This window comes from Solanum tuberosum, unplaced genomic scaffold (genome assembly GCF_000226075.1).
Source record: "Solanum tuberosum cultivar DM 1-3 516 R44 unplaced genomic scaffold, SolTub_3.0 scf00247, whole genome shotgun sequence".
Lineage (NCBI taxonomy): Eukaryota > Viridiplantae > Streptophyta > Magnoliopsida > Solanales > Solanaceae > Solanum > Solanum tuberosum.
This window is the reverse complement of record NW_006239171.1, coordinates 935,012-962,981: the sequence shown is the minus strand read 5'-3', so window position 1 is coordinate 962,981 and position 27,970 is coordinate 935,012. Positions and strand designations below refer to the sequence as shown.

At 38.9% G+C, this 27,970-nt stretch overlaps 1 protein-coding gene across 6 annotated transcripts in view; it reads left to right on the top strand.

The window, feature by feature from the left end:
• The window catches only part of LOC102598312 (helicase protein MOM1-like), a 60,630-nt gene that overhangs the window by 9,565 nt on the left and 23,095 nt on the right, over positions 1-27,970 (top strand). For all 6 annotated transcript variants that reach the window (XM_015313478.1, XM_015313477.1, XM_006357507.2 and 3 more), the window contains 10 exons: positions 9,078-9,159; positions 9,773-9,912; positions 10,193-10,386; positions 10,547-10,677; positions 11,305-11,565; positions 11,913-12,053; positions 20,690-20,941; positions 23,537-23,677; positions 23,762-24,070; positions 24,676-24,846. In XM_015313478.1, the coding sequence (XP_015168964.1) occupies positions 9,078-9,159; positions 9,773-9,912; positions 10,193-10,386; positions 10,547-10,677; positions 11,305-11,565; positions 11,913-12,053; positions 20,690-20,941; positions 23,537-23,677; positions 23,762-24,070; positions 24,676-24,846 (1,822 nt within the window). The remainder of the gene's footprint in view (positions 1-9,077; positions 9,160-9,772; positions 9,913-10,192; positions 10,387-10,546; positions 10,678-11,304; positions 11,566-11,912; positions 12,054-20,689; positions 20,942-23,536; positions 23,678-23,761; positions 24,071-24,675; positions 24,847-27,970) is intronic.

Sequence of the window (27,970 nt, the reverse complement as noted above, 5' to 3'; positions counted from 1 at the left end):
CAACTCTCAGCTAAGTACTTGAGAGTAATTCTGATCCTTTTTGAAGCCATCTCAGGCCTACACATCAATTGGGGAAAGAGCTTTATCTTTCCTATCAATGAGGTGCCTAGGATAAACATGCTTGCAAATATTCTAGGGGGGAAGGTAGGGGATCTCCCCACAACATACCTTGGCATGCCTTTGGGTGACGAGCAGGTCAAAAGGTAACTGGAACAACATTCTAGAAAAGTGTGAGAAGAAGCTGGTGAACTGGAAGAGTCAATATTTGTCCTTGGGAGGAAGAGTCACACTCATTAACAGTGTGCTAGATGCTCTACCCACATATATGATGTCTGTTTAAAATATGCCTGCAAATGTGATTGACAGAATGGATGCAATTAGGAGGAATTTTTTGTGGCAAGGAAATTGTGATCCTAATAATCATAAATTCCATCTAGTGAAGTGGGACCAAGTCATTCTCAGCAAAAAGGAAGGAGGTTTGGGGATTAGGAATCTGAAAATCCAGAATCAAAGCTTACTTATGAAGTGGTTATGGAGATTTGCCTCACAAGAACAAGCTCTCTGGAAGGAAACAATAAAGGCTAGGTTTGGTATGGAGAATTTGTGGATCACCAACCTATCCACACAACCCTATGGATCTGGAGTATGGAGATCCATCAGAAATTTATGGATCAAATTCTTTAACAAATGCAAAGTCAAGGTAGGGAATGGTGGACGGACGTTGTTCTGGGAAGATAAATGGGTGGATCAGGTGACTTTGAGAAATAGGTTCCCTATTTTGTTCAACATGACCCTTCAAAAAGAGGCTACACTCAGAGAAATAAGAGATAATAAAGGGTGGGATCTAAGGTTTAGAAGACATCTAAATGATTGGGAGGTCAAAAAAATAGTTGAGCTACTCAACATTCTAGGGCAGTGCAAAGATCTAAACACAAATGAGGACTATCTATTTTGGAATCCAGATGAGCAAGGCATATTTTCAGTTGGCTCGGCTTATAGAAGCTCACAAAGACCTGGTACTCATATAGGTGGATGGCCTTGGAAGATGATTTGGAAAGTCAAGATACCATTCAAGATAGCATGTTTCACTTGGCTGTTAGCCAAATCAGGCCGCACTCACTCAACACAACCTCATGAAAAGAGGCATGCAAATCTGTTCCAGGTGTTGGTTTTGTGAATGTGAGGTCGAGACAATAAATCATCTCTTTCTACATTGTAGAGAGACTACGAAATTGTGGCAGATTTCCATCAACTTAAGGGGCATCAGTTGGACTATGCCAAGGAACATCAAAGAAGCTCTAGTTTGCTGGAACAGAGATGGGAATCAGTCAGGACACAAGCGTCCTTGGAAGGGGGAATATCTGAAAAAGTGCTAGCGGGGAGCCCATCCCTCTCGTTCTTACAGAAGACATAAGGGGGAAAAAACGACGGACGGAAAGCGGGGAAACATCCTTTTTCTGTCTTCTCTCCACAGAGGAAGGAAAGCACCGCCAAGCCAACAAGAAAACAGAAACTGCATGAGGTAAGACTAAGGGCCTTGCCTTGTGCGCCCTGCAAGAGATTACCGGGAGGAGAGTTATGGCATTTCGAGGATTATAATATGGTCCTATTGATTCAATCTTTATTCTTGGCACGGAACTCTTGTTTCAAGTGAAAGGGAGAGCAGTGGCCCGCACCGCATTCACCGGTAAATTTCCCACACAGGGAGAGATGGAAGATTGTCCTTGCCTGCATTTGGTGGTCTATATGGATGGAGAGGAACCAGAGATGTTTTAAAAACAAGAGCTGCTCTATGCAGAATTTGAAGCTGAATTGCCTGGTTCTTTTCTTTTTTTGGTGTAAACATGAATATCCTCAAGATGCAGAGGATATTCCTAGTATTTTAGAGTTCTTATGACCTCCATAGGAGTTCTTTGCTTTTTGCAACTTCTTTTGCAACTTTTGGATGCAAGTATTACTAGAATACTCATTATGTATTCTTTTGTTTATAATACAAGTTACCTTTCTAAAAAAAAGCCACTTTTTCAACAAACTAACATTCTGTACTTTCAACTTTTTTATCCCCATACCCCCTTGTATTTTGTTGAGGGTCACCTCATCCCATTTGACTAGGTTGTACCCAAGCTTCTCTTTGTTCCCATGCCACAAGAAGTCTCTCCTTAGTTTGTTGATTTTCTTCTCTACGTTTCCTGGGATTGGGAATAGGCTCATCATGTAAGTTGGGATGGCATCCATTACTGACTTTATGAAAGTTAATCTGCCTCCCATAGATAGGTATTGGCTCTTCCATCTTGTCAGCTTTCTCTCACTTTACTCCATACTTCCACTTCTTTATTTTTTTGCACCAAGAGGCATTCCAAGATACTTAGTTGGTAAGGAATCCATTTGGCATCCTAGGTTCTCAGCAAGTATCTGCATATTGGTAACTTGGTTAACAGGGTACAAGCAACTTTTATGCCAGTTAACATGTAAACCTGAGATGCCCTCAAAAATGGTTAGGATGGCCCTCAAGTGCCTGATTTGCATTACTTCAGCTTCACAGAATACCAAGGAAATCATCTGCATATAACAGATGTGTGGTTTCCATAGTATTTCCCCTATTAGCATTTGCAGGGAAGCCTCTTATCCACCTATTCTCACTTGCTCTTCTGATCAAGAATTGAGGCCTTCCATTGCTAAGATGAATAGGAAGGGTGATAACGGATCACCTTGCCTTAGACCTCTTTGTGATTAGAAGAAACCTTCTAGACTACCGTTGATGATAAGAGAGAATTTCACGGTAGATATACAAGTTTTGATCCAGTTTGTCCATTTGTTCCCAAAACCCATGTCTATCAAAATTTTTAGAAGGAAAGACCAGTTGACATGGTCATAGGCCTTTTCAATATCAAGTTTACATAGGACTCCAACTAGCTTCTGCTTCACCCTACTGTCCACCAATTCATTGGCCAATAATGCTGCATCCCATGATCTGTCTTCCTTTCAAGAATGCCATTTGGTGTTCATCTACCAATTCTCCCATGACAGTCTTCATTCTTTCTGTAAGGAGCTTGGCTATGATTTTGTATACTCCACCAATCAGGCTTATTGGTCTGAAGTCCTTCAACTCTTCTGCTCCATATTTCTTGGGAATTAGTGCTATAAAAGTGACATTGAAAGATTTCTCAATCATTTCATTCTGATGGAAATTTTGGATTGTTTGCATCAAATCATCTTTCAAGGTTGCCCAACAAACTTTGAAGAAACTCATGGTGTAGCCATCAGGCCCGGGCTATCCCCATCACATTGTTTGATAATATTTAGCACTTCTTCTTCAGTGAAAGGCCTTTCTAGCCAATCTTGTTCCTCCTGGGAGATTCTTGGACAGTTAACATACTCAAAAGAGGGCCTCTACATCTCAGATTCAGTATAGAGTTTCCAGTTTCCTGTAGAACTCAATCATATTAACCTTGATAGCTTCTCGATCTTTAACTTCCTCCCCGTTGATTATCAATCTATCAATGTTATTGTATCGCTTGTGGGATGTTGCCATTCTCTGGAAAAACCTAGTGTTATCCCCTTGTTTTAGCCAGAGAACACGGGACTTTTGCCTCCATCTAGATTCCTCATTTTTTGCCAAATCCTCCAACTCCACCAGAACTGTTGCCCTCACCAGTAGTTCATCCTCAGATAAAGTTCTAGTGTTTTGAGCTAGATCAATATCATCTAATTCTTTGAGAACACTATCTTTCCTGTTGCATAACTCCCCACACACGGATTTGCTCCAATCTTTGAGTTTTTGCTTCAACATTTTTAGCTTCACACTGAGCTTGTAGTTAGGGCAGCCCTCCACTTCAAATTCGTTCCACCAACTATGGACAAGCCCTTCAAAACCATCAACATTGAGCCACCAGTTCTCAAACTTGAAGTATGACTTCCTGTGGTCAGAGTGACTCTGGGCATGATCAATTGTCTGATATTCCCGAAAGCTTCTTCCCATTCCGTTGAGTACATAAACCTGTCTAGTCTGGCAGCACTGTGGTGATTAGCACCCCTGAACCATGTGAAAATCCCTCCATTTAGTTGAGGGTCGTGTAATTCCATTTCTTCAATCCAGCTGGAAAAATCAGTCATCAGATTTGTGATCCGGTTGCATCCTCTCCTTTCTGCCATAACTCTAACCGTGTTGAAGTCTCCACAAGTTACCCCAGTGTTCTTAAAGGCGAGCGCCTCTCGCCTTTGGCGACAAGGCGAGGCGAGGCGAGGGGTTTGCGCCTATTTCAGGCAAGGCGTGGCGAGATCAAAAAGGCGAGCCAAGGCGAGGGGTGACGTGGAATTGGAGATGCAATAGGCATCGCCTTTTTTTTTTTTTTTTTTTTTAAAGTCTGAATTTTAATAATTAAAAAGCCAAATAATCAAATTAGGGTTTTTTTTGGGTATTTTTTCAAACTTATGTCGCGACTGCTGCTCCTCATTTCGCGACCGGAGACTTGAAATCAATCCCTCGACTGGAATTAGAGTTCGCGACTGCTGCTGCTGCGATTGGAAACTTGAAGTCGACTGTCGCGACTGCTGCTGCTGCGAGTTCGCGACTGCTGCTGCTGCTCAGTTTTTAGCTTCACACTGAGCTTGTAGTCAGGGCAGCCCTCCACTTCAAATTTGTTCCACCAACTATGGACAAACCCCTCAAAACCATCAACATTGAGCCACCAGTTCTCAAACTTGAAGTATGACTTCCTGTGGTCCCAGTCTCCACATTGCAACATGATAGGGCAGTGGTCAGAAGTCACTCTGGGCATGATCAATTGTCTGATATTCCCGAAAGCTTCTTCCCATTCCGTTGAGTACATAAACCTGTCTAGTCTGGCAGCACTGTGGTGATTAGCACCCCTGAACCATGTGAAAATCCCTCCATTTAGGTGAGCGTCATGTAATTCTATTTCTTCAATCCAGTTGGAAAAATCAGTCATCACATTTGTGATCCGGTTGCATCCTCTCCTTTCTGCCATAACTCTAACCGTGTTAAAGTCTCCACAAGTTACCCATGGTCCTTCGCATAGTTCTTGGACTGCTGCCACCTCTTCCCAGCAGTCTAGTTTCTCACTCCTGGTGTGAGGAGCATACACACCAGTGAGAAACCAACTAAAAGAACTTTGTACTGCATCAAATCTGTAAGTAATAGAGTATTGGCCAATTTCTACCATACTCCCTGTCCATATTCTGCAGTCCCACATGATTAGGATTCCACCCCTACTCCCATCTGCTTCTATATATCCACACCTCATCCATCTACTAGACCACAATTGTTTGGCAATGTTTTCAACCCCCTTATTCACCTTTGTTTCTTGAAAGCAGTAGATATCTGCTTTCCATTTCAGCAAAGCACTTTTAACAATATTCCTAGTGGACATCTTGTTAATCCCCCTTACATTCCATGATAGTAGCTTTATCTTCATTTAAAAGTCAAGTTAAGAACTCTCCCCCTTGTTCTGGACCCCTCAACCTCCTGATTTAAACTGGATTGTAGATTTTTTAGTTCATTTTTCCCAATCCCCCGATGTCTAGGTGTTGTACTTGTACCTTCTATCATCTTGTTCTCCAAAGCAAACTTTCTCTCGTCCAATCTCATCAATAGGGCAAGAGTCTCTTCCCCAAAACCTTCAAAAGCAACTCCATAGGTGGAGCTTAATTCCAAAATGTGGGAATTAATCCAGTTGGATACTTCAATCTCCTCTCCATTAGTTTTTCTAGGGATGTTCGAAGCTACTGGTTCAACATCATGGATTTGCTGGATTTGCATATTTTGTTCTTCACAACCAACATCTGTCTCCATCGAACAGTCCCCTTTCTCCTGCAATTTCATAACCCCGCTTTCGTCAATCATATTCTGCGAAGCCGTCTCTTGGTGAATATCTAATTTTTCCCCTTGTGTCTTCATTGGAGTGGGTCCTTTCTCCATAGAAATTTCGCCTTGTGGAAGCTTCGATGGGGACTCCCAGTGGCTTAAAGCTTCTAGGAATTGAGATGCCAATACTTTAATTTCATTCATGCCCTCATTAAAAGGCATGTGCCCGTCATGTGCCACTTCTTTATTTTTCCTGAACTGTTTGGGCTAAATTGGCCCAGTTGGCCCAAAGTTGCATTTAAGCTTTTACTGCCAGAAACCCTAAAGCCCAAGTCTGCATTTAAACTTTTATTGCTAGAAACCCTCAAGCCCAAGTCAACATTTGGGGTTCTAAAATTCTCCCCACGTGTCTCTGCCATTGCACGTGGCTGGACAGCTTTATCTGCTGCTCCTCTTAACACTACAGAGTCCTCTACAAAAACCTTTGGTCCATCGATGGGAGACCGCTGGGTAAAAACCTTCTCACTGGAGCTTTGAATGTTGTTTTCTCCAACGGTCACCTACGTCGGAGCTTCCGTCCACACCTGCATCGTGTAGAGAAAAGCACCATCATCTATTGTCACTTCCTTTGGCACGTCAGACTTGTTTCCTTTGATTTTAATTCTCGCCCATATAAGATGATTTCGCAGTTGGGTTTCTTCTTCTGTTTCTATCCACCCCCATAAAAGTCCCCAATAGCTTTGAAGGTGTGGTGCTCCCAGAAGTGTAACGGCAAACCCACCACCCTGATCCAAATTGCGTTGGTTCTATCTCCCCCTGCTGACGCACACACTGTTGGACTCCACCACTGCATTTTCACCGGCAAGTTTCTCCATACCCAGTCCCCTTCGACTACTTGTTCCGCTGTTACCTTGGATGCAAATTCGAAAAGGAAAAAAACCCTTCCCCATATCATAAATGTTCAGGCCATGGACTCTTTTCCATAAACTACTTGCCCATCTTCTCACCTCTGTCAAGGTAGGTGCCTTGCCTTTACTAGTCATAAATTCGCCCACCAAACTCTTCTTCAGTACCTCGCTTTGGCTGTTTGCATCTCCACTAATGCAGATCCCCCCCCCTCTTTATTATCTTTTCTGGCATGTCCTTCCTCCACTTATTAGTCCATTTGCTGCTCTTTAGCATATCCACATAGGGAATATTACTATCAACCAGTCTATGTGTCTCTAGATTCCCCACACGCTTGTAACTATGGATGAATCTTCCAATCTTCTCTGCAATACCTGACCATCCTGAGTTAAAAGATAATTCAGGGACTATAATGACTGCCCTTCTTTTACCTCAACATTTATCAGGCTGATGTATCTTCCATATTTGTTAAAATTCCTTGTGCAATAAATCTCTGTGAAATCACCTTTTTTCTTCCACCTTCTGACTATGTTCCCCTTAGCCTTGGATGCTTCTCGCATAATCGAAGATATCCATTCCATGGCCTTGCCGGTGAAAGATATCCTTGTTATTGACTTTCTACTCCTTTCTGTCCAGTCATACCATTCCCCTGCTGTGCCTGATGTTCTTGTGATGTCATATGATTTGAACCCTACTGCAAAATAGATCGTGTTGTCCATAATGGAAAGAAAAACGAGCCCAGTGACAAGAAAGAAAAGAGATGAAAGAAAGAAAAAAGAGTAGGAAGAGAAAAAGATGTCCGGTGATCGAAGATAGTGAAAACTAGGCTAGATCATGTCCTCGGGAGTTGTGCCTGGGAGCTTTTTCTTTTGTAAAACTATTGCTATCTTATAATTTTTCATATCTTTCTAAATCTCACACTTATCCCTACTTAATACTTAATAGAAAGAAACTCACTTATCCCTACTTATCAGAAAGAAACTCACTTATCCCTATACTGAAATACAAATCTCTTAATCAAATGAACAAACAAAAAGGATTCATGGCAAACATCAAACGGTTCAAACCTAATGCAACAGTGTACCCAAAACGATTAAACCTCAATTCTAAGTATAACCTATTTTTCACCAAGTCCTTACGAATCCCAAGAGCTTGTAGGTCTTTTGAGACAATCTCTCAATATGATTTAGCTTTCAAAGCCTTTAAATTATTACAGTCCACACCTTTGGACCAGCACAATAAGCGATTTAGAGGTCTACGTAGGATATGAAAATATCATTTCAGAAGACATTATCTTATTTTATCCTTTGTGTACCCGGTTGAACCTAATGTCAGATGTTGTCATTTCTACTTACGGACTTTTTTTTTACATCTTGTCAATTATCTTTTTTGACAAAGGTAACAAGTTTGTTTATAAATCTTCAGCACTAAGGCTGGGATCCCAAGAATTTCTGCTAAAGACTTAATTAAGTAAATAAAAAAGCATTTCTCCCTAATAACTTGAGCTTTGATTGTCATGCACTTCAAACATTGTATTAGTTAGGGAAGACAGAGGTCTTGAGGTTGAGCTAGAGTCTTTCCGCCACCCGTTGCAAAAAAAGAATTTCCATATGCTCGGCCATCAAAAAGAATGAGTCCGCATGTGAGGGTGTGTTAAAAGACATAATTAAGTAAATAAAAGTGAGCTCTCTAGCTTCACACTCTTCAACAATCTCTAATATTGGCTAATTTTGTATAACACATCCATCTTAACATTGTCATTGACTCATTTCTGCGATACACTTGTGGATTTATTGGGTTGTAGAGGTCCTATATCCACTTGCTTGATGCTTTGCACTCTTACATTTCAGTCGTCCAATATGGTCTCTGTGTTACATCTTCACGTATCATGCATCTTAACTTAGATATTTGTATTGCATGCATTGAGAAACTGTAATCCATTTAATATTTGCCTCAACTTCAAGTTGATGATGTGTGTAAACCTTCTTTAGTCTCATAAGGCTGTATACATCCTTGCAAGGAAAATTGCTCCTAGTTTTTTTGCTCATTGTTGCTAAATCGTCCCATGGCTTTTTATTCATCATATTTTTGATGTATTATTACTTTTTGGTTCTCCCCACTTTGCTCCCTTGTTGACTCAAACCCACAAACTTAGGGTTGGAGGTGGAGGGTGCTTGCCACTAGATCAACCCTCTCTTGTCTTATTGATGTATTGTTACTTTTGGGCCTTGGATATATTTATTAGATTAACAGTCTGTACTTCCATATGTCAGAGACAAAATTATGGTTTAAAGTTTCTATCTTTTACTTTTGCAGTTGTTTACTATTTTCCATTCACAACATGCAGGTTAAATCATGATTCACCAGAGGAGGAGCTGTGCTCATGTGCTGGAACAGGCAGGGATTGTAGTAACCTTTCTAGTCTCAAGGTTCGTGCCTTTAGACGTGGAGAGGTAGAAGCAGCTTGTATTCATAGTAGACGCGGCGGTCGTAAAGACCCAATAAACTATCTAAAATTGAAGTATCAATAAGCAATGTATGCAACAAGTTTTTCGGTGACTTCAAAAGAAAGCAGTTGATCATTAATTGGTAATTAGATTTGGAGAAAGATTATAAGACCAACTATACATGTATACTAGATAATAGAACATGTGACAAAAATATAGAAGCAGCTGAATCCAACGCATATTGTATGGTAGTCAACGTGAGAAACTTTTCAGTTTTCAAAAAACTGGGAAGTCCTAAATCGCCAACTAGCTGTCAGTTTGTTCGTATTATACTTTTCTTCTTTGTAGTATGAGTATCATCATGTCCTTGCCACTGTCTTAACATGTAATGGGTCATGTTAGTTCAATTATCAGTTATTCTCACTGTTTATGGTCCATTTCATTTAACGAAGGGGATTCACATGCCAGAATAAGAAATTCTGTTTTGTGGCCAGCAGCTGTGCATACACCAGAATTCAGAGTACTATTTTACTGTTATGAATTTGCTTTCTCAATATTTAATAATTTTCTTATGCTCAAATGCATTCCATTTTAGGATGGAGTTGGTTCTGAAGCTGCAATTCTTTTCGATTCTGGAGAAAGATGCAATATACAATTGAATGAGGCCCTTTCAGTTTCTCAAAGGGGCAGTGATGAAAAAATGTGCGCCATATGCAAGCAAGCTGGAAAGATACTGTGGGTACCATTTGCAATTATGCACAATTATGTGATGATCAATAAGGATCTTTCATGTCATACTGAGAAAAAAGTCAGCTCTACCTAATATCATTTGCTTTTTCTGTTTTTATTATTTTGTTCCCAAGACATTGTCTGGTTACTGGATTGTGGAAACACCCAGTAATGATTTTTCCATTTGGGTTATGCATTAATAGTTGTCAAGTAGTAGTATAGCCTGGATTAGAATGTCCATGTCAATGCCTTGATTTTTATCATTTGCACTCAACATACTTTTCAGGATCTGTGATGGAAGAGGTTGCAAGAGATGCTATCATCTCTCTTGCTTAGATCCTCCACTAGATGATTTTCCACCAGGAGCTTGGCATTGTACCTTGTGTGTCAAGAAAAAGATTGAATCTGGTGTACATTCAGTGACGGAAGGAGTAGAATCAATTTTGGATGTTAGAGAAGTGGAAGTAGCAGATGCCAAAGGTTTGATGTAAAAGTATATTACATGCATAAGACATTTATACTGGAGCTGTGATTATGTGATATGACTAGTTATTGACCTGTGTCATATCTCTTAATGTTGCTTGACTTCTGTTGATTCTTTCTCTTTACTATTTTGTTTTCTTCTTTGCTTTTATGTTAGGAACGCATAGGCAGAAGCAGTATCTTGTTAAATACCATGGTCTTGCTCATGCACACAGTCATTGGGTTGCAGAGGCACAATTGCTTATTGATGCACCATTGCTTATTGCAAACTATAATCATAAGAATCAGGTCAGAATTATTTCTCTGAAGACTTTTAGGGGTCGTTTGGTAGAGTGTAAACAAAATTAATGCATGCATTAGCTTTGTGTATTAGTAGTACCTTGTTTAGTACACTTTTTCATGCTATGTATAATTAATGCTTGCATTAGTTATACAGTCTATTGTGTATTACTATTACCATGGATTTCTAGGTATTAGTAATGCAAGGGTTTTAATGCATGCATTAGCATGGTTAAAGACCTCATTGCCCCTCAAAATATTTTTTACATCTTTTCCACCATAATTATGAAGGGTATCTTTGTAATAAATATTTTTAAACCATGCATGCTATTTTTAATTCACCAAACCAAACAATGCATAAGAAATCATCTATGCATAATTAATGCAAGCATAACTAATACAAGCATCTCTAATGCAAGCATTACTAATACACTTGGTTTAGCATGGTTTTTATACACTCTACCAAATGACCCCTTATGTGTTTTCTTTTTTCTTCTCGCACATTTTCTGCCAAGTTGAGTAAGTGGATCATTATATGTCATTATATGCGCAAACACATGCAAAGAATGATATGCATTTATCATAACAAATACTTTTTTGGAGTTTTCACAAGTAGCAACTTTTCCATCATTTTAGGATGTGAGGTGGATCTCAGAGTGGACAGTGCCACATCGTCTCTTGAAGAAAAGATCACTGATGTTCTCCAAGCTGCATGGTCAAGATGCAGGTGAAAATAACAAATGCCTGTTTGAATGGCTTGTGAAATGGAAGGGCCTTGGCTATGAGTATGCTACATGGGAATTGGGGAATTCTAGTCTTCTGAACTCACAGCATGGTGAAAGCCTCATCAAGGATTTCAATATTCGTCGCGAAAAGGCAAAACGGAGAATTGACAAGGTGCTTATTATCATGATATTGCATGAATTTCTGTCAACAATTTCACTTTAATCTGATAAGTAATAAGTATCTTGCTGTTGCTAAAGTACTTTAAAGTGTCTTGTACTAGTTGGTTTTGTAACTCAATATTCAAAATTTTGCTCTGATTTTATGCAACCTCAGTTTCCTGCTGTGTATTGACATAAACGGTAGGACATTCCCTGCACTAAACATAAAATTTTGGCTGTTGTTTGAGGATATTTTGAATGATTAGTCAAGAAGAAATTTGTTGTGTTTTGTGTGCTTCAAGTCATATATTGGAAGTCACCAACTTTGTAATATTATTTGTATGTCTTCTTCTGCTGCAGAATCATAAGGGGCAACTTGTCAAACTATCGGAACTTCCTGCTGGAGGTTCACTTATAACAGATTCTAATCTGCTGAACAATGTGAACAAGCTACGGGAGTGTTGGTTTAAGTGCGAAAACACCGCTGTCTTTGATGACAAGGTGAGTTCATTTTACAGGGAATGCTTTTCTAGGTGGGAAAAGAGATACTGCTAAACATTCTATATAATGCGGAATAAATAATGGAGTGCTATATAATTATAATATATACACGTCAAAGCAGTTGAAAAGGATTTGAATGTCGAGTTTGATTGATAGTTCTGAAGTTCTCATTTGATGCTTGGTCAATGTTATTGTTCTTCATATGCGCATTGACTATCTTTGGAAAAACTTTGTATTCCCGGCTCCCTGCATGGGCCACATCTCCCTGCATGGGACACAACACCCTGGATCTTTGTCTCCAAGCTATTTTTTCCCTTTAAGTGCTCTTCAAATTCCAAAAAGAGGTGCTTTTTTGATCATCTCCTCCTCATTCAGACACCTTTGTTGTTGAATAACATCCATTCTGAATAAATAATTTCCCTATCTCCAGGTTTCCATGGTTATTTTAGTTCCATTCTTTCAATTTCCCTTTGATAGCTTTGAGTTTGCCTGCAAGAATGTAATCTTCCCCTCGATGATCCATGTGCGATTTCCCCCTTCCAGCTGAAGATCCACTAGCTCTATATCTTCAATGATTTATAAATCTGGTATTTCTAGTGCAGTACCTCTTTTCCGAGGGGAATCCAATTATGTTGAAATATCCACCTACCACCCAAGGATTTGTGGAAAAACCCTTAGATCCCTAATTTCCCACCAAAATTCTTGTCTTTCTCTGTTGCAATTTGGAGCATAAATCCCTGTCATATGCAAATTGAAATCCCAAGTTTGAGACTCAAATCTGCATGTCAAAGAACAAGAACTAGTAATGATCATCTCCTCCTTCCATATATATATATTTTTTTGATGACAAGGGAAACCCGCAGCCGCTACCCTTTGGGTGCGCACAGGGTAAAACCCCCACTCCTATGCAATAGCTCGCAAACCACATAGGAGAGGTAACCCACACTAGGCAAGCGTGGTGCGACGAGCTCGACCCAGAAGGCAAACCCTTGCTTTCGCTGGCAAGGGGTTTCGAACTTGAGATCTCCAACAGTCAAGTCCTAAGCCCAAACCAAATTGAAATCCCAAGTTTGAGACTCAAATCTGCATGTCAAAGAACAAGAACTAGTAATGATCATCTCCTCCTTCCATATATATATATTTTTTTGATGACAAGGGAAACCCGCAGCCGCTACCCTTTGGGTGCGCATAGGGTAAAACCCCCGCTCCTATGCAATAGCTTGCAAACCACATAGGAGAGGTAACCCACACTAGGCAAGCCTGGTGCGACGAGCTCGACCCAGAAGGCAAATCCTTTGCTTTCGCTGACAAGGGGTTTCGAACTTAAGACCTCCAACATGGAAATCCCAATCCCAAACCACTGGGCCACCCCGAAGGGTCTCCTTCCATATTTTACTATTCCAAATTGTTAGATTACCCCACATCAGTTGTTTTTTCTTCTAAAAATGAGAAAGACTACCCCAATAGTTCCACTATCCTCCAAATGGCCGTACTTATTCCCATGAGTTCCCATAAACTGCTTGGGAGTCCCCATGACTAAAGGTTTTGTCTCTCGTCTCTTTGATAGCTTGCAACTATTGGTTTTCTTAAATAGAGCCAATGCGTCCTTTTCATATCCATAAAGATCAACCCCGATTTGCTTGCTTAATTCTATAACATTCAAATGAATCCCTAAAAATGCGTCCATTTCTCCCTCTATCTTCTCCTCCTGCAACTATATCTTCAATGGTTTTGCTTCCTCAATTTACTAGAGGCAGACTTGCATATGCATGTCTTTTTTGCCCCCTAATAGTGTCAATTTGTGTTACCTCTCTTTTGATGTAGTCATGACATCTTAATAATCATCAACTTCTTAAATGACCAGTGGCTAAGGGTGTGGCCTAGCGGTCAATGAAGTTCTTGAGAACCTTGAGGTCTTAAGTTCAAAATTCAGTGGAGTGGAGACAAAAAACACTAGGTGATTCTTCCCATCTCTCCTAGCCTTGGTAGACAGGGTTACCTGGTACCTGTTGCTGGTGGGGGGTGGCAGGTATATCTTGGAATTAGTCGAGGTGCGCGAAAGCCTTAGTTGCGCAGACTCTTCACTTTTGATGCCGCACCCGTCTCGGATTCTTCAAAAATACACTACTTTTGGCGAATCCGACACGCACCCATTGACATTTTTGAAGAGTCCGAGCAACATAGGCGAAAGCTAGCTCAGACGCTTGAGTCATAAAAATAAATAAAAAATCACCAGCTGCTTTGGTTCTTGAAATTGAGGTAGATGGAGAATATTCTCTTTCTTTGTTCTCCATATTTCCAGAGCTGTGTAGGGAGTTCACAAATGTAGACTTGTTTGCCTCAATTTCAATGAGCATTATGTCCATTCTATTAGAGAAAAGTGGAGACCGGTTTTAAAAGTTGGCTTCAGTGAATCAAATTGAGCATGTTGTGAAACTTTCGTTCCACCGCTGCTTTGGGTCACTTGGGCTGTTGAGTTGCCCCAAAATTTTACTCCTTTAAATTTATGGCCCTCTGGTTGCTGCCACGTAGCCTTCTTTTTACTTAGCTTAAATTTTAAGAGATATGTTCATGTACCCCCCCCTCCTCCCGCCCCCATCCATAATACAACTACCTACTCTGCCCTCCTCGATATAGGGCTTTATGCCCGACTATCTTTCATAGGCTTTACTTTTTTTCCGGAGAACACCCTCGTCGGGGTTTCACACCAAATGGGTACAGTGAAAACTAGACCTGTGTTTGCAATGGTTATCTCCTTCCGGACTTCCCCACCATCTCCTTTAGTTTTAATTCTCATCATTTTAGATGATTCTTTGGAAAAGTTTACTCTTTTGTTTCCACCCATATGCCACAGGGATCATTTAAGGCTTTGAAGACTTTTTTTGTCCAGAGATGAATCGGTAAACCCATAGCTCTGTTCCATGTCCACTTCCCTTAAATCCTTTATCTTTGATTAAACATGAGAAACTTTCCTCCAGTTTTTTCTTGTTTGTTTCTGGAAGAGTTGCTAGTCATTCTCTTCTTTCTCCGTCCTCTTTGAATGTTTTGACATACCATCCACATCAAAATCAAATGGCTTCAAAGTTATGTGTGCAAACCTATAATTGTAGTATGACTTCACAAATATATAATTAATCTCTTTGTTCGTTGTTAATTGAAAAGTCCTTTTCGATATTTCTACTAGCTTGTATTTGTTGATAATAAGGAGTGATTAGGTTTGAGGTACAAGCAAAAGTTAATCTTGGTATATAAATCAGTGTTGCTTTATACCATGCTTGATTTCCTGGAACATAAATTGTATAAGTTGTGCCGAGTTTAATACTGAAGACCAAATGTTGTATAGTTAATACATGTATAAGTTATATGGGAATTTATGTATTATTTTATATGCGATAGCAACAACATATGGATGAATATGGTATTCAACAACCCAGTTAGCCACTCCAAACCTACTTCATCCTTAACCCTAAACCATCTCATGTATGCCTTTTCCACCAATATTTCTCCATTCTCGTCCTTGATAAACTTTATTTGGTCCACATCATGGACTTGACTTGGTCTGCCTATGTAAATTTTTATCCCCATCTTTGCCCTTAAGCTCTTCATGCAAGTGCTCAAAAGTTGGTAACCTACTGTAAATTTTTATGCCCGTCTTTTCCCTTAGCCGTTGTAACCACTAGCTTTGCTTTCTTCTCCACCTTTTTATACTACTTCCTATTCTTCCGCTTGTCCTCCTTGCCTAAGCTTTCTAATAAGTGCCGTTTAAGCAACCTTCTTAGCTTCCACTTTTTCTTGGACCTCCCATTCCACTACTACTCCCATTTATGTCCACCTACTTTACCCTTCGAGACCCCTATCACCTCTCTAGTAGCTTCCTTGATGCAGTCCACATACTATTTGCGTCCCCGCTACTCCTAAGCCCCCATAGCAACCAACCTCTCCCCAAGTTCCCGGCCTTTGGCATTAATCAAGTCTTCCCATTTGATCCTTGGCTGGTCATAAAGAGTCCCTTCCTCCTCCGTCAATATTCAAAACCATAACTACGAGCTTATGTTGGGTTGTAAGATTCTTTCTTGGGATAACCTTGCAGTCCTTGCATAAATCTATCACTCTTACTAAGGAGTAGGTAATCCATTTAAGTCTTTAGCCACCACACTACAGTAGGTTACCAAGTCCTCCTCCCTCTTTTGGAAGCACGAGTAGCTATGACCAAATGGAGAGCTTTAACGGTAGAGCTCCTCCTTCATTTCTATCCCCAGAGACGAAGCTGCCTTGTACAACATCATAGCCCTTGAAGTGGTCCCTATGTGACCATCAAAATCTTCACCTAGAAATAGCTTCTTGGTGTGCGCGATGCCTCTCACTACCTTGTCCAATTCCTCCCAGAAATGCATTTGACCTTGTCCAAACCTGTGGTGCATATGCCCTAATCATGTTTAAAGTCAGCCCTCCCACAACTAGCTTAATGACCATCATCCTATCATTAACCCTCCTAACCTCTACCACTTGCTCCCTAAATGAAGTGGGTTTGAATGAGTTGAGTTGATAAAATAAGCAGGTCTTTAACCCGCCCAAACCTAAACGGGTTGTGCAGGTCATGATTTTGCCACCTCGAAGTATAGACAAGCAAGAAAATACAGAGCTTTAACTAGAGCAACTTAATTACTTAAAACTAGAGAAGAACAAGAAAATTAATAGGTGAGCAAAGGAAACCAACTCAAGAAAGATAGAACTTGGAATCTACGTCATAGATGTCGCCACATGCTGCCACTGCCGCCTCCTATCACCGACACATCTTCCTCTCGTGACCTCTGATGGCTGCCGGAAAATTTGGGTACTTGTGCAGATCTGATCGAGAACCTAGAAGTGAAAAGAAAAGAGAGGAGAAAGTGGAAACGATCTGGCTGGAACGGCTGGAACGGATTGTAGATGAAGAAAAGTTAGACGGGATAGGAGGTGGAACTAGCAGTCTTCTGAACACCTTCATGTTTGCTATCATGTATCCCAGACAAGACAGAAGATACCAATGGTGGGTTTGGCACGAGATAGACCCTATCTTTGAAGAACAACAACCCCTCTCGAAACGCCCAATTGTCATCCATCTCTCCCTGTTCAAATTGAAGTTCCTGAAGAACTTGATTTCTGACCGAACTTTCAGCTGATAAATAACAAATAACATATCTTCAACCTCTTCTCGCCGTGATAATGCATCTGCAGCAGTATTCAATCTCCCGACCTTGTATTCCACCTGAAAATCAAACCCCGTCAACTTGCTAAGCCATTGTTGTTGAGGAGTAGTAAGCCGTTGATTTAACAAGTATTTAAGGCTGTAGTGATTTGTTCGAATTAGAAAGGCTTGACCTAAGAGGTGAAGCCTCCAATGTTGAACTGCCTTTGCCAAGCCTATCAATTCATGTTCAAATGTTGGAAGTTTCATGAGTCGGTCTACTAACTTACGACTTAAAAAAACAATTGGATGTACTTGGCTACTTGCTGTGGAAGGATTGCTCCTATTCTAACACCTGAAGCATTACACTCAACAACAAATACTTCTTCAAAGTTTGGTAATGGTAACACAGAGTCAACAACAAATGCCTTTTTAAGAGTTTCAAAAAAAGCAAGTGCATCATCACTCCACTTAAAAGAATTCCGCTTAAGCATGCTTGTTAAGGGGGAAACAATTAGACCGTAATTCAGGATGAATTTACGGTAATATCCTGTTAATCCTAAGAATCCAAGCAATGTTGTTGTTGATCGCGGTTGAGGCCAGTCCACCACGACTTCAATTTTGCTAACATCAGCTGACACACCTATGTTTGAGACTATGTGGCCAAGATAAGCTACTTGATTTGTGCTAAAGGAACATTTGGATCTTTTTAAATAAAGGCGATGAGCTTGCAACAACCCAAAGGTGATTCGTATGTGTGACAAATGATCCTTCCAAGTCTTGTTATACACAAGGATGTCATAAAAAAATACAAGTACAAATTGACGTAGATACTTTCGAATTACTTCATTCATCAATGCTTGAAAGGTTGAAGGAGCATTAGTCAATCCGAATGGAATGACAAGGAACTCAAAATGACCATGATGTGTTCTGAAAATCGTCCTCCCAACATCCGTAGATTCCATGCGGACTTGATGATAACCAGAGCGAAGATCAGGCTTGATGAAAAATCTTGTTCCATGCAATTCTTCAAGTAATTCCTCTACTACTGGAATATGGAATTTGTCTTTTACCGTTTTGACATTTAACTCCCTATAATCCACACAAAAGAGCCATGTTTTATCATGTTTCCGGACTAGCAGTATAGGTGATGAGAATGGAGAACGGCTGGGTTGAATAATGCCTTGCTGAAGCATCTGATTACATTGTTTCTCAATCTTATCGTTCTGAAAGTGAGGGTAGGATAGGGCCGAACTACCACCATACTAGTTCTTGGCAGCAAACATATGCTATGGTCACAGGACCATAATGGAGGCATATCTACAGGTTCTTGGAATAGCTCCTTGAATTCAGCTAAAATCTTCTCGAGCTCACCTTGCTTAGAATCCTGCAAAAGATGTAGTTGTGGTTGATATAGTTGTTGTTGTCCATGTAAAATGATCTGCTTCCCCTTTACGTGAAAGCTCATGGTCAATAATGCAAAGTCCCACAGAATAGGCCCTAGTGTTTGCAACTACTTGATACCTAGGACAATAACAAAAGCATCCAAAGGAATCACATATAAATCAACACAGAAGGAATGATTAACTACACAAAATTGCATTGCTGTGCAAATGCCAAATTGAAAATCTTCTCTCCATTTGCCACTGATACATTGAGATTTCTTCGCTGTTGGATAGGCAAGTTTAAACGTTGGGCCGCCGTTGAGCTAATAAAATTGTGTACTGTCCGAATCTACTAAGCTAAGCAACAACTTCCTATCGATTACAACTTGCAACTGCATAGTATTTGCATGTTGTTTAGCTGTGATAGCATGGAGTGAGATGGCAGGCTCTCCATGGTCCGTTGGTACTTCTTCAGATTCCCCATCCTCTACTTCCAACCAAAATAACTTTTTGCACCGATGGCCTTGAACATAAGGATCATCACAGTTGTAGCACAATCTCTTTGTACGTTGGGCAGCCATCTTGGCGCGAGTCAACTTTTTCACAAAAGGATTAGAAGCACCTACCATAGGACTCAGAGTTACTGGTGTAGTGGACGCTATTGCACTAATGTTTGAGGTTGAACCATAGCCCCTTTGTGTGCTAGAATAAATTTGGATTTCTTCTCAAATGCTCTCGCCAGACTCATTGCTTGTACTTGGTTAGATGGGTTATGCAATTCCACATCTTGATGAATAAAATAAACTAACCTTGCTGTGAACGTATTTACTTGTTGATCTATACGTACAGATGATGCATGAGCCAAATTTTTTTGGAAGTTCCTCTGATAGTCTTCAACTGAACTAGTTGTTTCAAGTTGATCAATTCTCCTAATGGATTGCTTTTCATTGGTGGGCCAAAACGGAAAGTACAATATTCCTTGAAGACCCCCCATGTTAAATTGGATTCCTCTTATTCTAGTTGATAAACCCACAATTGCGCCTCCCCTACCATGTGAAAAGCAGCTAAACCTTCTTTTTGTTGGTTGTTTGTGTGCTGGTTAGTGAAGAATTTATCACAATGGTGAAGCCAAATCAGAGGATCTTCACTGCCATCATAAGTAGGTAAATCTAATTTAGTGTATCTGGGAACAATACCTCTTCCTCCGTTGTTGTCATTAGTACCAAAATATTGTTGTTGTTTCTTCCTCCCAGGACGCACCTCTAGTTGTTCACCTGCCTTGCTAGTTCGTTGGACATAAGCAACGCTATTGTCTCCAACTTCAACTCCCTTCGCATGTGCCATGGTGTGGATTAAGGTTTCAATTTGCTGTGATAGTTGCTAGAGTTTGGCATCCATTCTTGCTTTTGAAGTTGCTACTTTTGCTTCAGTTTGAGTTTGGGCTTCGTGTAACAGATTTCACAACTTTGCTTCTACCGTATTATCGTCCATGGTGACAATCTCTGATACCAATTTGTTAAGGTCCCTAGTTTTGGATCGAGTTGCTGGACTATTAACTGAAAAGTCAGGCCTAACAGTCAGTCTAAGCCCTTGTTCTTGTTCCTTGACTTGCCTATGATTGCTGAAATTTGCAATTCATTCGGGGAATTGCAGACCTAGGAACTTGTTTGAGAAAGTTCCGAATCTCTAAAACTTGATAAAATCCAACTTATTTTATTAATAATGTCAACTCTCTTAAAATAGAGGCTTACAATAGAAAGCGTCCTAATAAATTTGAAATTATAAAAGTCCTATAAAACTAAAATAATTGGAATCCTAATCCACTCAGGGAAGTTCTGTTCAACTAAAACAGCTAAAACAATAATTCAGAAATATTAATCATTCTTGCGTCTGTTATATTGTTTTCTGACAAATGCATCAATAACATAATCCCCATGTAAATAATCTCTATTCAAACAATCCATGTATAATTAATACAACTAACAAAACAATTGCTCAGTTCTCCAGTTTAAGACAATAACCTGAAATGATCATTTATAGGCACATAAGATATGGTTTGACTAATATGATAATATTTTTTGCAGGATCGTATAATGAAGATGGTTTTGTTTATTCTATCTTTGTCTGATGTCTGCTGTCCTTTTCTTATTGTCACAACTTCAAGTTCGCTTCCCCAGTGGGAAGCTGAATTTACACGATTGGCACCAAGTATTGATGTTGTAGTGTACAGTGGAAGTAGAGATTCTAGAAGGAGAATCAAGTCATTGGAGTTCTATGATGAAGGTGGTTTCATGATGCTTCAAATACTTTTATCATCTCTGGAAGCCTTCATTGAGGTACGGCTTAAAATAGATTATTTGGATTTAATTTTATATATTAGGACCTTGACAGATATAATCAGGGCCAAGATTCCTAACTAGTAGCTTGCGATGATGTTTTCATCAGGGCTATTGGATATTCCACTGAAGGTTGTATCATTTTATGAAATGTTCTTTATTTAACTCTTCTATTATATCCTATTTAGTTGGTCGTTATTTTTAGTTCCCAATTTCTTGAGGATTCATGTTTCTCAGAGGATGAGAGCTGGAAGCTATTGGAAATTGACCTGTATTCATGCAGACATGCTTCTCCTCAAAAAAGTTATAACTATCTCCTAAAAGCTTGTGCACTTGCATGATTCTTGTGATTCTGAATAAATTCCTCCTTTGGCTAAATTTTATCTGGAAGCAACTTTTAAATCCCAAGCGAAGTTCTAAAATTTCACTAACACTTCTATATGCTGCTTTGTGGATAAGACATGACTATTTGTTTTCAAAGAATAGGATTTCACCTAATATTTGGGGTTAGTTTGTGATGATGTAAAAGAAAGAAAACAATCTGTACTTGATCAAAAAAAAAGAAGAAAGAAAAGGCAAAATAATGAGCAAGTATATGTTAATGAAGAAATGCAGTTTCTTTCTTACCTATTCCTCCCAATCTGTCATTATGTAAATGTGGTACTTGAAGTAGAGAGCTACCTCTATAATCCTTGGGATTAATATTAAGATCTTAACTTTATAAAAATATAATCAAAAGAATATGTGTATTAACTGTTAGTTGTGTTAATGCAAATGGAGCTTTGGTGTTTCTAGTGTCTCTTGGTTTCTTTCTCGTGCAAGCTTTCTTGTACTTTTTAACATTCGTTGCTGCCTTTGAACTCAAAGGTCACCCTTAGTATCCAAGCAACTTTTTTTTTATTTTTTTATTTAGACTTTGTTATGTTTTTGGTTGATAGTTATGTTAAAGTTATGTAGGAATTAGTCAGCAAGCTAGTTACTTCCAATTCAGTTTTGGGATCTCTCTGAGTTGGCAAATCTTCGTTTTGAGTAACCTAAATGTTTTTTGTTTTTGTGATAAAGGTAATGCTTCAGTTTGAAAAGGCGCATTGCTTTACTATTAGTTGTCATGTTTGTCTCCACTTCCTTTTTTTGGGTTAATTACTGCTTTGATTTGCTTGAGCCGAGGGTCTTTCCGAAACAGCCTCTCTACCTCAGAGAGGTAGTGGTAAGGATTGCACACACTCTACCCTCTCCAGACCTCACTTTGTGGGATTTCACTGGGTATGGTGTTGTTCAGTTTGAAAAGTTTTTCTGCCGTAGTACCCTTATATTGCATTGAATTCTTTTGGTGCCAAACAGTGCAATTTTTCTTCTCTATGTAAAAGAAACTTGGAATGTTGTCATTCTATCCTTTGGTGTGTGACTTTAGAGTTTATAAATAGTTTCTAAAAGTTGTCTTTTGCTTATTCCCTTGTAATATTATAGCCTTAGTTTTTTATACCATTATTCAAATGGGTTTTCAGTGTATTGTTGACTTAGTTGAGAGGCCAAACATTACTCTCTGATACTCATGATTTATGATAAGGGAAAAGTTCAAGAACAAGCACCCTTAGGTAATAGTTCTTCATCCTCTTCTGCACCTAGAGTAGTCCTTTATTCTGTATTTTGGGCTCCTTTGCCTTTTCTCATCTTAAATATATTCCAAGATCCTAATTCAAGTGTTGTTCTATGCTTCATGCTGTGAACTTATTGACAAGAAATCCTTGGTAGATCTTTTTAGAACCTTTTGGTGTGGATTTTCACTGGTTTAACAAGAATATAGTAGTCATTCTAAGCCATCCTAAGTTTCATTAGTTTGTCAAGGGAAGTTCCACTTCTTATGCATTGTAAATTGGGGCGTTGTCCCCCTTTGCAACTATTTCCTCTTCTTGTTTGGGGTTTTTGTGTGTGTGGGGGTGGGTGGTGGGTGGTGGTGGATGGGGGGTGGTGGTAGAAAACTGTTGGGTCTAGCAGTAGGCTATGGATGGTTGTTCTTACACTATCATGTGGTTGCTGAGCTGTCTGTACTTGGAAGTGGATTGAGCAGGTGGATTAAGTCCTGGGAGATGCTGGGCCTCTGGTTTTCCCTGAAGTATGTTGATGGATAAGCTGGTATAAACTATAAACACAACCTGTAAGTTAGGGATGACATACATCATAGAGACAGAGATTGAAGAGTTTGTTAGAATATAGTCTTAGGAGAGGAGGTGAAACTTGTAAAATGCTGTTTAGTCTTTTCCAGTTGTCCCACAAACATTTTGTGATTTGAGTTTCATCTAATTATTTAGTTGTAACTTGTAACTGTAGTCCTGATGGCCTTTACTTTAAAGAAAAAGGAAACTATATTTCCTGATGACTGATGAACTTCCTAGGTCTGGGCCAGAAAATGAAACTTGCAGAAATCATTCACAGATGATGTTTCGAATTCTGCCCTAAAGTTTCTCTTTTCTGATTTGGTTTTCATTTGATTCCCCAAAGAATGAAAGTGTATTCTTCTGTTTACCCAAAAATTCGAAAGTTCTTACTGCTTCAAAGTTCTGTAGCTGTGCTTCTTATTCTCTCTTATTTCTGCAGGATGTAGAAATATTGAGCGTCTTGAGTTGGGAAGTGACTATTATTGATGACTGCCAAAATGTAGGAATTTCTGGTCGTGTGGAGCAAATTAAACTGCTTGCTACTGGCGTAAGGGTGCTTCTTTTCAATGGTCCAAAGAAGGTATCTTCCATATCTTGCCTTTTTCCTTAGTATAACTGCTTTCATTTAATACATCATCCTTACATGACCCTCTAATTTTAACAGATCACCTCATCTGAGTACCTTAATCTACTCACGTTGCTCGAATGTAAAATTGGTCTGGACAAGACTGGTGGCCTGGAATCTGACTTCAATGACCATCTTGGAAAAATGAAGAGAGTCACAAAGGTCACTGCACCTTGCAGCAAGCCTGAATCTTCCAAGTTCGTGGAGTATTGGGTTCCTGTTCAGATTTCTGACTTGCAGCTTGAGCAGTATTGTGCTACATTACTCACAAATTCTACTGCTCTTCGCACTTTCACTAAAAGTGATCCTGTTGGGACTCTCCGTGATATTCTTCTCTCTGTGCGAAAGGTTAGGTGTGTCATTTCATTTGACATTTTTGCATTTATGGATGATGGAAGTGTTGTTACCCTTTTTCTCTGTTCTGTTTTCTCTTCGAGATGGCAAAGGTGATTGGTTCTTGCGGCATTGAACATTGAGAAAAAGAGAGCTTCTGAACAAAAACATTTATCTTGACGATAATTAACTAATTAGCTTAGTGGCAGCCAAGGGTGACGCGTAGTGGTCAATGAAGTGGGAGGAGAATCATGAGGTCTTAGGTTCAAACTACAGTGGAGGAGGCAAAAAGTACTAGGTGATTTTTTTCCATCTGTGTAATCCCGAAAGGCAGAAGGCAGAGTTACCTGGTACCTGTGCTGGTGGAAGGTAGCAGGTATCTAGTGGAATAGTCGAGGTGCATGTAAACATGCTTGGACACTAGTGTCATAAAAAAACTAGCTTAGTGGCACAATGAAAGTGAAAGCACTGTTTTGGAATTACGATTTACGTTTACTGTTGGTGTTCCATTGCCATAGACAATAATAGCTTTTAATGTTCATTCTCGTTGTCAGAAGTCAATGAAAGCCACTGCTATATTGATAGTTCTCTGAATTATATGTGCTTGCTTTTGTTTGTAGTGTTGTGATCATCCATATATTCTGGATCCTTTGCTGCAACCCTTCAATAAAGGGCTTTCTCCTGCTGAAATGCTGGAAGTAGGAATAAAAGCAAGTGGCAAACTACAATTCCTTGACAAGATGCTCGCAGAGATGAGACTCCGACAACATAGAGTGGTTGTCCTTTTTCAGGTATGTATTTCCGGTACTGTCTTAGATCTAACTATTTATTCATGGAGTCATATTTGAGTGCCTATATAGAATGGATCAAGTAAGATAGACTCATCTTGTCTATAGCATCTCACAACCATTTAAAGACGGTTGCTTGAACATATTGAGAGACGGAATTGAAGGGATATGAATAACAAAATAAAATTTGTACAAGAACCACATAGGCTAGACTTATGTGAATTATACATAATCCAGACAACTAGGCCAACCCAGCCCATTTATTTTCTGAACTGCAGGTCATGGGCTGGTCCTGTTAACTGTCTTTAGGGTCAGTTGTGGGTTCATCCTGCTAATATATTTAATGGGCCCGGCTCAAAAGTTGAACCTCTGAACCATTTTAAGCAGGCTGAACTGGGCCTGGTAATTAAACACGATTTCTTTTTTAAAATTTTCATAGACTTTACCTTTTGTGTTAAGTTATGTTTACTAAATCATGTTATCATAAGTAAATTGTTGAAACCATTCATAAGTAATATGGGCACATCTAGAGATATTATCTTTAGCAACAGTAACATTTTATTCAAATTCATCACCAACTTCTAGATGTGTATAAAATAATTCAGTAAATTGTTCTGCTTTACCTAATTTCATGACGATTTGATAAAATATCTATTTGACAAATGTCAGGAATAAGATGAAAGTATTTTTGAATATCTTCTTTCATCACAGGAATAGCCAGTCCAATTGACTTATGAATCTTAAAACTATAAAACAATGAACTTTCAACTAAATGAAGCAATATACTCTGTGTTTGATTGGACATGGAGTTCAAGAAATAAATGGAGACTTTTGACACCTAAGCTAATATATGCAAAGTACCAAAATTCCCTTACAACCAGTAATTAAATGCACGGTGGTGAAAGTTACACATGTCGTTTCATTTTTTCTTTCCTAGTAATGCCTTTGAATTGGGTAATCCAATAAAAGCGGATTCTTCTTCCGTCTCTCGTCATCCAGAGGAAGAATCACTATCTATCTATTCATATACACTAGTTACGGTAGCCCGTGCTAGCACGGGCCCACCATATGTTATTTCTTTATTTCAATTTATATGACATTACTTGAATTTTAAGAGTCAAACGAATTTTTTGTATGTCCTTTTAATTTTTTTTTTTGAAAATGGCAACGTTGTATTATATCACAAAAGTACATGGGTTGTACTCGAACCTTATATACAAATGCACTCTAGACACTCCTACTCTATTTCTATATTGAGTCTAAAACATCAACTATAGAGGCAGTGTCATTTGAGTATAATTGATTACACCAAAAACATAACAACAAAATGCAGTTTAGTTTAACTTCCTGCACACTATTTTCTATGCCTTCAAAACATCTGGAATTCCTTTCTTTCCAGATTGCCCACCATATTGAAGCAGGGATAATTCTCCATCTAGTTCTGTCTTTTGCAAGGGCACCTGCCTCCTCCCAGCTGTACAAGGCCTCAGTAACTCCTTTAAATATTAAGTTGCTAATTATTGTGATTTATAATACTTTATTTAATTTTCAATAATATATGTTACTCTCTTTGTCCCAATATATGTGACATTGATAGAATTTCGAAAGCCAAGCAAATTTTGTGTATGTCTTTCAGATTTTGAAGTTATTTAATTATAAAGAGTTATAGTACATTTTACGTCATTTTCAAATAATATATGTTACTTTTTCTATCCCAATCTATGTGACATGGGTAGAATTTTGAAAGTCAATCAAATTTTTTATATGTCCTTTAAATTTTGAAGTTGTTAATTATTGTGATTTGTAGTACTTTTTATGTTATTTTTAATAATATATGTTATTTCCTCTATCCCAATTTATGTGGCACTAATAGATTTTGAGCTTCAACCAATTTTTTTAGATGTCTTTATAATATTGTAGGTTTAATTACCTCTTTCTGATTTTTGAAGATCCATTAATATGCTTTCTTCACAATTATCGGTAGAGCTACCTTTCAGTGTTGATGGTTTAGCAACATAATCTTATACTACTAGAGATCCACTAATTGAGTGCTTAGAGAAATTAATGTGAGAAAAGTACTGAAAGAAAGATTTAATCCTAGTATATGTCAGTCACCAAAGCAGCCATGTGGTAATAAGAAATACAACTAAGCTAAATTTAAGTGGGCCCCATGTTTTCAGAAAGTTGTACGAATTATTTGTATTTTTAAGGGACAAATTAGTCCAATAGATACAAAAAGTTGAAACGCAGCCACTCTACTCCTTTAACTAACCAATTGAATTACTTCTTTCATGTGAAATTACAAAATAGCCTCTTAGGACTTTTCTGTCAATTCCCATAAACGGGAAGCCCCTCACATTCACTCTTATTAATAGTAGTAATATCAACAAATGTGGTTCCAGGGCTCAGTCGTTTGCCAAGCTTTTATTTTATATCTAGTGACCCCAAATAGTCATGTCTTTAAGGGTAAAACTGGGATGCTAATTTTTAATAGTTTCTAGATAGAAAAAAGTGTCATTCTTTTTGTGACCGGCTAAGAGGAAAGTTTGTCACATAAAATGGGGCAAATGGAGTAGTATTTATAGTAGAATAATAAAGCTAGAAAAGTTTTACATAATAATGTAAAATTGCTCTAATATTTCCTAATCACTATCTTTTAATGTGTCATCGTCTGACTAAACTAATGTGTTGTATGTGTCAGGAGTAACTTAAATGTTATTGTTTTGTCTAACATTGAACAAATTGAGTTTCACTTGGCTAGAGTATCTATGGAAGTTGTGCATACTCGTAATTTCTGCTCCTTACAGTCTCTCTTAAGGTTTAGTCGTCTAAAAAATAGTATCAACTACAAATATAATTGTGTTTTTAACATTTGCATTTGGCACTTCGAATATTTAAGGATTGTTTGAACTATCAAATTCAAAATATGGCCCCCAAGGCCTAGCTCAAGTGGCAAAAGGTGAAGGATTTGTGGCTTAGGTCGCAGGTTCAAGCCCCACACCATGCAAAGCGAAGCCCGGTATTTAAGTGGAGAAGGGTAGAGGGGCGGGCCCATTATCCACCGAGTTTAGAAGGCTGTGATTGGTCCAAAGGGCGGGTCACAGACGGATTTCTCGGTTATCAAAAA